General features: G+C 51.4%; 1 protein-coding gene across 1 annotated transcript; it reads left to right on the top strand.

Annotated features, from left to right (window-relative positions):
* The first annotated feature begins 3,717 nt into the window (after window positions 1-3,717).
* On the top strand, window positions 3,718-8,725 carry CRNN (cornulin). The gene is made up of 3 exons (XM_074318966.2): window positions 3,718-3,972; window positions 5,708-5,858; window positions 6,910-8,725. The coding sequence occupies exons 2-3, from the start codon at window positions 5,721-5,723 to the stop codon at window positions 8,380-8,382; spliced, it is 1,611 nt and encodes a 536-aa protein (XP_074175067.2). The 5' UTR covers window positions 3,718-3,972; window positions 5,708-5,720; the 3' UTR covers window positions 8,383-8,725.
* Window positions 8,726-11,049: the final 2,324 nt, after the last annotated feature.

Below are 11,049 nucleotides of genomic sequence, written 5' to 3'. Positions count from 1 at the left end.
AATCACCCACCACGTTTTCTAATTTCTATTTTAGATTTTTCTGGGTGTGTCTGTTGTTCATGACTTATACATCCGTGTCTTTTAAGAGACAGAATGAATGATCTATCTGAGTGTTAATTTTGTATACATTCCTCTTCTCTGTGTCCAGAAGGGCTTACTCCCTGCTACTACTTTAAACAACAACGACAGCAATAACAACGCCTGAAGCACATCTCAGGGGTCGTCGCCTTCACACCCGGGGTGTATGTTTAACCTCAGAATAACCGTCACGCGGAAGCAGGACTTGTCACTATTTTACAGACGACAAGCAAGGCTCACCCGTTAGGGACCTAAGACCATGGACCCAGGGAGGTGGTGGAGCTGTGTTGGTCTCTCCACCTCTGAGACTGAGAGCCCTGTGTGTGTGCCATGTTGTCATTCTAATATCAAGGGCTCTGAAGGTAACGAGTGTGCACTTACCAATAGCCGGGGCCCCTCGGTGACGTGTGCACACTTACCAATAGCCGGGGCCCCTCGGTGACGAATGTGCACATTTGTCAAGAGCCAGGGGCCCAGGATGACCTCAGTGGACCACAGCTTGCCATCCCTCACCCTCCTCCCGCTAAAGAAGGGCTGTGTTCCAAGCCCACGCATACTCCCTAGTCAGTGGCTTGCACCTCTGCACGCCCTCGGTGATCCTGTGTCATTCAGTGTGCTTGCAACACCCTGTCATCATCCCTTAATCCTGGCTTTCTCCCTGGGAGGGGCAGGTGCTTTGATCAATGGATGAGGAAATAGTTAAGAGCGGACCAAGCCTAGTGGAGACCAGCTCAGGCAGGTTTGCAGGGGCACCAGCACAAATCCAGTCCGTGCCGACTAGCGCCCCAGTGGGCTTCACCCACTGTGGTCCAGGGACCCTCACCACCCCCAGCCCTGGATGCCGAGTGATCCCACTCTCTCCCCATGAGCACAGGTTGAAGCCCAGTAACTCCAGTGGGATGGAATCCAGGGCCAGGCGTGGTACCGGGACACGTCGCCCAGCCTTCCTGGTTTCAGGGCACACTGTGTTCTCCTGAAGAACAAACAGGGCTTCACATCAAGTCGTTACACATTTCCTACAAACCAACCTTGTCTCCAGAGCAGGGCATAATCAAGAAAGCATGACATAGCGAGTGGACGGGCAGTGATCACGACGATAGAGGGAAAAAAAGCTGTAAAACATGCACCAACAACAGACGGCTGAGGGACGTAACTACTCTGTTCGCCACGTGTTCCCTGCCTGGATCAGGACTTGGAGGAACAGCACGGCCAACGCAACCTGTTGGGTTGGGGATTAGGCCCCGAATGTCTCATAGAGAGTCACTAAATCACTGGCAGCCTGCCAGCAGGGACGTCACCGCTGGATGCGCAATCCTGGCATTTCTGCGTCTGAACATTTGCACGTGTGGACTTCCAGGCCGCTCTGACCAGAGCCCAGGGAGGTGGGTTTGGGAGAAAAGCCTCCAAGGGGACACAGAGGAGACAAGGAGGCCCAGAACGGTCCCCTGTTCTTTTGTCTCTTGTTCCCCCGTCCCTCAGTCAGGATGTGTGGGCCGTGAGGCGACAGGTAAATTCTCTCATCACCCAAGAAATTCCAGGCACAGCGATCTGGCTTTCAGACTGGTTTTTGTTCTTTTCTAAGTGCAAAGCCTGGGAGTATGGAATTTTCCCATCTTCTGCTTTTGGGGAAGAGACCTGAAGGGCCACCCTCTGACCACTCCCCACTGCCAGCCCCCTGTCCCACGTCACCATTCTGTACTCCTGGCTGGAGGTAAAGGTGTGTGGTGAGCAGCCTATTTTATTTAACATTTCACAGAATTGTGCCTTCCATGACCAGATAATTACTTTTGATGTGTGTGTCCTGCTCTCCCAGTTAGACTGGTTTCCTGGGAAAAACAATCTTACTCTTTATGTGTAGCCCACCATGTATAGCAAACACCGGCGGTTAGGTATTTGCAGAAATCAGTAAGTGGAGGGCAGCAGTGACTTTCTGAATAAGTGCGTTAGAAGAAATCAAAGCGCAAAAATGAGTTTGTTTCTTTGAGATTTGTTTCTGATTTGTAGAGCTTGCTTCTGTTCACTCTGTGGCTGAATGAGGAGAGGGTAAGACTGACTCAGCTACCAGCAGGGGTCCCTGGCCTCTCCATGCCCTCGGCATGTCCTTGAGATGTAAATACTAAGTTAAGTCACTCATTTGCAACAATGCAAACTAACAAATGTACACAGTCAACTAGAGACTGAGAGTCCCAATCTCTCCCACCTCATCTCCCCAGCAGCCCCCCACACAGACACCCCCATCACCTCTGCTGCTATGGACCCACAGCCCCTCACCCTCCCCCAGGTTCAGTCCTGCCCCAGGCACAGGAAGCAGGCAGACCTAAGTTAAAATTCAGGTCTAGGTGTGCAGCCTTGGGTCATTTACTTAACCTCTTTGTACCTCAGTTTCTTCATCTGTAAATTGGGTGTAATGACACCTACCTCCTCATTACCTCACAGATAAAGAACCTGGCTTGTTGCTTCCCTCACTTACTTTCCCTTAGTTCCCAAACTTTTTTGGAAGTTCTAAGTGCAACCAGAATTCAATTATTCCGCGAAGGCTGACCTTAAATCTTAAAACACCCATCCGTTGTTTGCACTTGCACAAAAAGTTACTGCTGCGTGCTGGCTGACGGACGGGTGAGGACTGTGAAGACGCCTGAAGACGTCTCCCATCCAAAGAGCCCCTGGCCCTGCTGCTACTGGTACTTTCTGCAATGGTGTGGCTTTTGCAATGTCGACAGTTCCTTTGGGACTTGCCTTCGGAGCTCAGGATGCTACCTTCTCAGCATCCTCAAGGAGGATGGATTTGATGTTTGTAAAGTGCTGAAAATCGTGGAGAGGGGTGGGAAGCAACAGCGCATTGTAATGGAGGGGGCCATGGCGCGAGGCTGAGGGGCTCTGGTCCAGCCCCTTGCCTGCTTCACTGCGTGGCCCCTTTCCTGAGGATTTCTCAGTGTCCTCTCTTAGAAATGGGGCTTAGCCACACCACCCACTTCATAGGCCAGCAGTGAGTGTCCGACAGAATGAGAGGACAGTGACATCAAGTCAAATCGATGGTGACTACCGTGGCTGTTACCCTCTTGGGGACTCCCCCTGGCATTGCCAGGCCCAAACTCCGTGAGAGCTGAGCCAGCTGCCGTAGCCGTCAGGCCTCAGCCCTGTGTCGTGAACAGAGCAGGCACAGAGCAGGCTCTCCGTAAATATTTGCTGGTTAGTCGACTAGCTGAGCTCCCTGTCTGTGCAATGAGGGTGGCACATAATCATCTTAAACTTCTCCTACCAGCTATAAAATGCTACCTACCCAAAGAATGGGGGGCAGGGTTAACCTTCTTTCTTTTAATCAAGTGTGAGACCAGCTAGAAAGAGGTGAGATTGGATTTTTTGCATGTCTCATAAACTGGACAGGAAAGGCAATTCTGAATCAAGAATTCTAAGAATGTTCTAAGTAAGGGCAACATCGCCAGAAAACATGGAGAGCCTCCCAAAGCGACCACTTTGAAAGGGCTGACCCTCAGTAGATGAGTATGTTCTCAAATGTTTCTATAAAGAAAAAAGTCCTGTGACTCTACAATCACACGGAGACACAGATTGTTCACCAGGAACCCCACCCATGCCCAGTGTCGCTGAGCCCATCACATGGGGGAGACGAGAGACAGAGAGAGGGCACTAAATGTGGCAGGAAAGGCCTGGTAATTAGACCAACACAGCCACCAGCCATGTGTCAAAAGGTGAGACACAGGAGAAGAGAGGTGGGGCTGGGCTGGGCCGAGCCCTGGATGAATCAAGCCTTCGCTGGGGTGGCCGGCCTGTGTAAGCGCTAGTCTCTTAAACCCCCTATAAAAGGCTGTCGTCCCGCTGCCCCAGCACTGCACACACCGCTTAGCAGCCGCTTGCCTCACCCTGCCTGTGTATCAGGTAAGCCCCCTCGCGGGGAGCCTCTTTCTCACTCTCAGTGTCTGCTGCTCTGAGCTCATAAAACCAAGGTCTCTTGTGCTTAAGGTTCTGGCAGCTTCTAGGTGCTGCTCAGGGTCTGTGAGACCAGAATCGGGTTACCTCTGCCAACCCGGACAGTTTACTTCTCCTGGAACCTTCTCATAGAGCCAGGGGCTTCCGTGATAGCCCTCCCCCACCCCAGGGCGCTATGCAGGCAAGACAAGTTTGTGGATTTATTCTAAGGGATCTGAAGGGTAACTAGGAAAGGCCGTCGGATCATTTTCAGTGTTTCTGGGTCAGTGGTTAAGGTCTGCCGCCTGGTTTTTAAAACAAAAACACAGGATCTTCTCATGTCTCTGTTGAGGTGCAATGTTCTGAGGTTTGTACTTTGATGTACACAAGAAAGCAACGTCTGCCTGAAAGCTTTGGCTACCGGATCATACAAAGGACACCCCTGAAGAGCCCCTGGCGTCCGTAACCCCAAATCCTCTGGCCTCACTGCCCTGCTTTCTCCAGAACCAGCTCTCCTTCCTTCCTTTCCTCTCTTGCTTCTCTAACCAGGATATACGTCGCCTTGCGCCCTCTCCTTTCCATCTCCACGGGGCCCCTCTCCCCCATTTCTACAGCCTTGCATCTCCCTTTGCATTTGAACCCTGCTATCAGATACCATCTCCTCCCTTAGGTCTCCCTGAGGCTTCTGCTTAATGCATCGCCAGGTCTCTGCTTCTTGCCCATCCAGCTGCTCCCAGGACTCACGTCCACCAGCACCAGGCCCCCTGGCTGATGAGAAAGAAAATCTCTCCCTTCAGTGGGAACCATCCCTCACAGGTCACCAGGGCTCTGGGCTTGCAGGACCCACACATCCTCGGACAGGCTGACCTCTTTCACAGGTCCGAACACTGCAGACAGAGCTCACGTTCAGAGAAGCGTGGAGTCTCAGAGCAGGAAGACCTCCCACCCAGGGACAGCGCCCCTGCCTCGGCGTTCCCAGCAAGTGGTGGCTCCGCCTCTCCCTACACACCTTCCTAAGAGACAGTGAGGAAGAACCAAGTTGGGTCCCTGGGTCCCTGCGTGGCCCCTGCTGACTCACATACATACTTACTGCTTGTGGGTGTTTCCAGTAGGACCCTAACCCCTGCGACAGGCAGTGATAGACTGGAAAGACTGTCCACAGGACAGTGTCTCTGAGCTCAGAAGATACGGATTCTAGGATTCCTTGGTCCCTTACAAGCTGTGTGGCCTTGGGCAAATCACCTAACTTCTCTGAGCCTACTTCCTCACCTATAAAAAAGTGGAGACAATAAGGACTACAAGAGATGGTGCATAGGAAAGTGCTCTGTGAGCAGCAGAGCATTTATAGATGTATATAAATTATATATGTGTGTAACAACATAATAATGAGACTTAATAGCTAGCTCTCAGTATAGGCCAACATCTGTCAAGTCCTCTATACGAATGATCTCTTTTCACCTTCAGAATAAGCCTACTAGTATTGCCCTCATGTCATGATGAGTAAACTGAGGCACGGAGAGGCAAAGCAGCCTGTCCCAGCTCCCCTGACCAGTGCAGCTGACCCAGGCCCCTCCGTCCCACCCATAAATACGTCACATAGGAAAGGAAGGCATAGAAAATTCAAGGAGGGACTCAGAAGCAGAAGGGCTCCCAGGAGGCCCTGAGGTTGACTATGGCACCCCAAGGGGGGCTTTTCTTTCTCCAGCTTGCCTCCCAAGATGCCTCAGTTACTGCAAAACATAAGGGGGATCATCGAAGCCTTCGGGAGCTACGCCAGGACGGAGGGCAGCTGCACAGCGCTGAGCCGGGGGGAGCTGAAGAGGCTCCTGGAGCACGAGTTTGCTGATGTCATCGTGGTATGATGTGCCCCCAGGTGGGGAGGGGCCACGGGGAGAGGGGGGACCGTCTGCCTGCAGGAGACACGCTTTGCCTCTGAATCTGCGGACCCAGCTGCCTGCCGGTCCTAACGGAGGCTGTGCAGGCAGGGAAACGAAGGGACACGGGACGGTAGAGAAAGTACCATGACTTCAGTTACTTGGGAGACAAGGTAAAGGGACAGCTCAGGGAGGAACACAGCCTTTGAATAGTCTAGCAATAAAAATAATAGCTACTCTTCGCTGCTTCTGAAATCTGATATGATACCCATTTCCTCTATCAGAAATCTGTCACCAGCAATAAACATCCATGAGAAGCATGGCTCTGTGCCTTGTACAAAGCGGCTGCTCCAAACTATTGGCTGAGTGCTGACCTCAGAAACGAGGGTTTGGAGAGCAGGTTGTTATCAGCCCCCTCGGGAGACCCCTTCTCAGGCCCCGTCGCCTTGGTGCACAACCTGCCTCTCCCTGCCTGTGGTTCACAGCGAAAGCAGTCAGAGAGGTCTTGGGGGCAGGAATATGTGGGCACAGCAGCTCAGGGCCACCTGCGCCCCACCTGCCTTATCTTGGGGCACCACCTGGGCCTCTGTGAGGACCTCATGGAATTCCCCTGGGGCCATGTTGCCCCTGTGCTTTTCTTGGTGTTGGGCTGGCTGGTGAGACTATGGCGTCAGCGTCAGGGCAGGGCCGAGGACAGCCCAAAGAACCGTTATGAGCGCAATCCTTTACCCATGGGCCAAAAAGTGTGTCAGACACAGAAGATACAAAACAAAGGTGCTTCCTACCCTTGCGGGGGAGAGACAGGACAGGGAAAGGAAAGCGATTTTGTGTTGGTGCTGCTATAGCAGAGCGTGTGTGTGTGTGTGTGTGTGTGTGTGTGTGTGTGTACACACCCCTGCGTGGGGGAGTGGGGGTGGGGAATGGGGTGGAGCTGGTGGGCTCAGGCTCGGTGGGGAGCCTGGGAGCTGAGTGGACCGGCCTAAGCACGTCCTCCTCAGGGAGGGGTGTTGACTTAGCCTCCCCTTCTCCCCAGAACCCCCACGACCCAGCCACTGTGGATGAAGTCCTGCGCCTGCTGGATGAAGATGACACGGGGGCTGTGGAATTCAAGGAATTCCTGGTCTTGGTGTTTAAAGTTGCACAGGCCTGTTTCAAGTCATTGAGTGACGGTCCTGAGGGAGCGTGTGGCTCTCAGGAGTCCGGAAGCTACCCCCAGGGGGGCTCGTCAGCGCTGGGGGGAGGACAGAGCAGTGTCACAGAGGTGGGAGGGGCTGGGGGAGGACAGTGTCATGAGGGGAGCAGGCAGGCTTGCAGAGGGCAGAGCGGGGCTGGGGCTGAGACCCAGGGTCAGGCCACCGGCTCGCTGCAGGTCAGTCACCATGCCAGGCAGTCTGAGTCCCAGAGACAGAAGGCAGAGAGCCAGCAGGCACAAGTGGGGGGGAGCGTGAAGCCAACCCAGGGAGTGGGAGGAGATCAGAGTCATCAGACCAGAGAGGGGGGCGCAGAGAGACCGTCCCAGACCAGGGAACAGGACAGAGCCCACCAGACAAGTGAGACCATAACTGGAACCATAACTCACACCCAGACTGTGGAGCAGGCCGGGAGCCGTCAGACAGGAAGTACCAGCACCCAGCCACGAGAGTCCGCCTATAGACAGACCAGACAGACAGAGACCCACAGTCAAGACAGGCTCCAGACGAGCCAGACAGTGACAGGAGGACACCTTCAGATGCAGGGAGGTGTCACCCAGACTGTGGAGCAGTATGGGGGCCGTCCCACAGGAAGTACCAGTACCCAGTCACGAGAGTCCCCCTATGGTCAGACCAGACAGACAGAGACCCACAGTCAAGACAGGTTCCAGACGAGCCAGACAGTGACAGGAGGACACCTTCAGACACAGGGAGGTGCCACCCAGACTGTGGAGCAGTATGGGGGCCGTCAGACAGGAAGTACCAGCACCCAGTCACGAGAGTCCCCCTATGGTCAGACCAGACAGACAGAGACCCACAGTCAAGACAGGTTCCAGACAAGCCAGACAGTGACAGGAGGACACGTCCAGACACAGGCAGGGTCACATATCCAGAACACGGATCAGAACAGGAGCCAGACTCCCAGCCACACAGGGGCTGGAGAACAGGGACAGACCCAGGGGCAGTCAGGCAGTGGGCAAAGATGGACACACGTGAGCAGCGATGGGGCGAAGGAGACAGACCAGGGGGGACAGGTACAGACTGGGGCAAGCCCCGTGACAGGCAGACAGGACGGGAGCAGCTCACAAGACCCAAGGCCCAGCGTGGCGGGGGGGCAGGGAAACAGAGCATCCTCGGAGGTTAGCGAGGAGTGGGTTGACGACCACACAAGGGAGCCAGTGATCCCAGGGTGGGACCAGGGCGGCCTGCCCACTGGCGTGCCCACAGCGCAGGGCCAGGAAGGAGCCCAGCCAGCAGGGAAGCAGGGCCTCACAGCCCGGGGGCTGTATTCCTACTTCAAAAGCGACAAACCATGACTGTCCTGGACTCCAGGGTCCAGTACCGGAAGAAGGCGACTGGAGAAGGGCTGGCTCGTTCTGCCATGACCAGTCCACTGGACACGTCCCTGGCCATCAGCTGTTCATCATGCCTCCCTCGTCCTCAGTGAGACCATTTCTGCAAAGTGCTTTCTAGCCTAAGCTCACCTGTCGTAGCTGCCTTGCTGTGCAGACCTTCTCAGAAGCAGGAAGACACAAAGCAAGTCATCCCTTTGGTCGAATTCTCCTTGGTGTGTGGGGTTTTCAGAATTCTTTTATCTCTGCCACCTGTCTGCTGCCCCATCCATCCTAGTGCCTCAATAAAACCTTCCTATGCATCTGAGCTCTGTGTTCCGTTCAGTCACTACTGGCGTGATGGGTGACGGGCCTCAGGGCTGTGATGATGAACTGGGTATACTCCCCACCCTTGAAGAGCATCCTGTTGAGAAAATACTGCATGAGATCCCAAGAGTTATAGAGTCAGAAGGGGGGCATGGCACTTTTACCCTTGGTGGAGATGGATCAGGAAAGGTTTCAACCGGAAGAGGCTTTTCGGCAATGCCCTGAAGGGTGGGTAAAGCTATTCTCAGTCTTCCACAACCTCTAATTCTAGAAGGTTAAGTCTCTGTTTACCTGTAAGGCCACAAAGGAAGGCTGACATAAGGTTACCAGTAAATGGATGAAGGCCACGAGGGGCTGTGTAGGGGACGGGAGAAGGCATGTGTCACCAGGAGCTGAGCCAGGAGCCACGTCTGAGCTTCCCTCCCCCAGCCTCTCTTCATCAGTGACGCGTTCTCTGCCCTCAGAAAAACGTTTAATCCATTTTCACACTGCCGTTTTCTTCATGGCATTATCCCCATAAACTTGGACTAACATGTCCCTGATTTCACTTCCACTCTTGCCAAGTTTAACAAGAAATTTAATGTTTGTTCGTTGCTCTGATTCAAGCTCAGATGTTCTCGCAATGGCACACAAAAACACGCAACAACAATAATGAACACCACTCAGCAAGGCAAGGCTACACGTCAACACAAACACAGCTGTGAGACACTGATATACCAAGGTTATGAAACCTTACTGAGCTGTTTGTGCAGTGCGGCCAATGTAAGCGCGTGGTGGCAAATTCACGAACTTAATTGTCAGACCACATATAACCCACCACTATACTAACCCAACAATAAAAACTACACCTTCTACACATAGAATATTTAGTACTAGGCCACAAAGAAAAGCTCAATGCATTACTCAAAAATAGAAATAATACAAACAGAATTCTTACAGGCACATGTAATATCAACAAACTTGCCAACTCTCTGTTGCTGTTGTGGTTGGAAATGAACAACAGACACTCCCTCCATTAAACAACTCTTGGATAAAAGGTGATCAGTACAAAATTAAATTGCAGAACTTTTGGAAAATGATGACATTTAAGCTAGTTATATAAGGACCACAACTATGTGAATGCTCCAAGGAAAAATCATAGCCTTAACTATATGTTAATAAAAATTAAAATAAGTGAGTTAAATGTGCAAATTGAAAGGCTAGAAAAATACCAAGGAGGAAATACAAAAAAGTATATAAGGAAGAATTTTAAAAGGTATGAGATAAATTAATCACTAAGAAAATGGAAAGGCAGTATAATAAGTAAATATATAAACAAATAACCTATATTTTTTAAGCAAAAAAGTAGAAAACCACTAAGCAACTTAATTTTTTAAAAGGTACAACAGGGTGTGGGTGAGAAAGCATAAGAACACAAAATAAGAAATAACAACAGGCAGAAGATATAAACAGGTACTCGACAAAAGAAATACAAAGATCCTTAAACAGATGAAAATGTGCTGCGCTTGTTTGTAGTAATAGAAACACATATGAATGCAAAGGGAAAGTTCTTGAAGGAAATTTAAAGTGCTACTCCAGTGAACACATGAGTGTTGAGAAAGCGAACCATCCTTATTGCTGACAGGGAGAGTTTTAGTGGTCTGGATAGAAGATCAAACCAGCCACAACATTCCCTTAAGCCAAAGCCTAATCCAGAGCAAGGCCCTAACTCTCTTCAATTCCATGAAAGCTGCAGAGGTGAAAAAGCTGCAGAAGAAAAGTTTGAAGCTGGCAGAGGTTGGTTCATGAGGTTTAAGAACAGAAGCCGTCTCCGTCACACAAGTGCAAGGTGAAGCAGCAAGTTGTCCAGAAGATCTAGCCAACATAATGAATGAAGGTGGCTGCACTAAACAACAGATTTCCAAAGTACACAAAACAGCCTTTATTAGGCCTTCATAGCTGGAGAAAAGTCAATGCCTGGCTTCAAAGCTTCAAAGGACCACTGACTCTTGTTAGGGACTCATGCAGCTGATGACTTTAAGTTGAAGCCAGAGCTTATTTACCATTCCGAAAACCCTAGGGCCCTTAAAATTATGCTAAATCTACTCTGCCTGTGCTCTGTAAATGGAACAACAAAGCCTGGATGACAGCACATCTGTTTACAACATGGTTTACTGAATGTTTTAAGCCCACTGCTGAGACCCACTGCCCCCCAAAAAGATTCCTTGCAAAATATTACTGCTCATTGATAATGCACCTGGTCACCCAAGAGCTCTGGTGAAGATATAAAATGAGATTCCCGTTGTTTTCATGCCTGCCAACAGCATCCATTCTGCAGCCCATCGA

Source organism: Rhinolophus sinicus, chromosome 7 (genome assembly GCF_057876585.1).
Source record: "Rhinolophus sinicus isolate RSI-liver-muscle chromosome 7, RSI-T2T, whole genome shotgun sequence".
Taxonomy (NCBI): Eukaryota; Metazoa; Chordata; class Mammalia; order Chiroptera; family Rhinolophidae; genus Rhinolophus; species Rhinolophus sinicus.
Note: the sequence above shows the minus strand (reverse complement) of the source record. Positions and strands in the feature narration are given on the sequence as shown.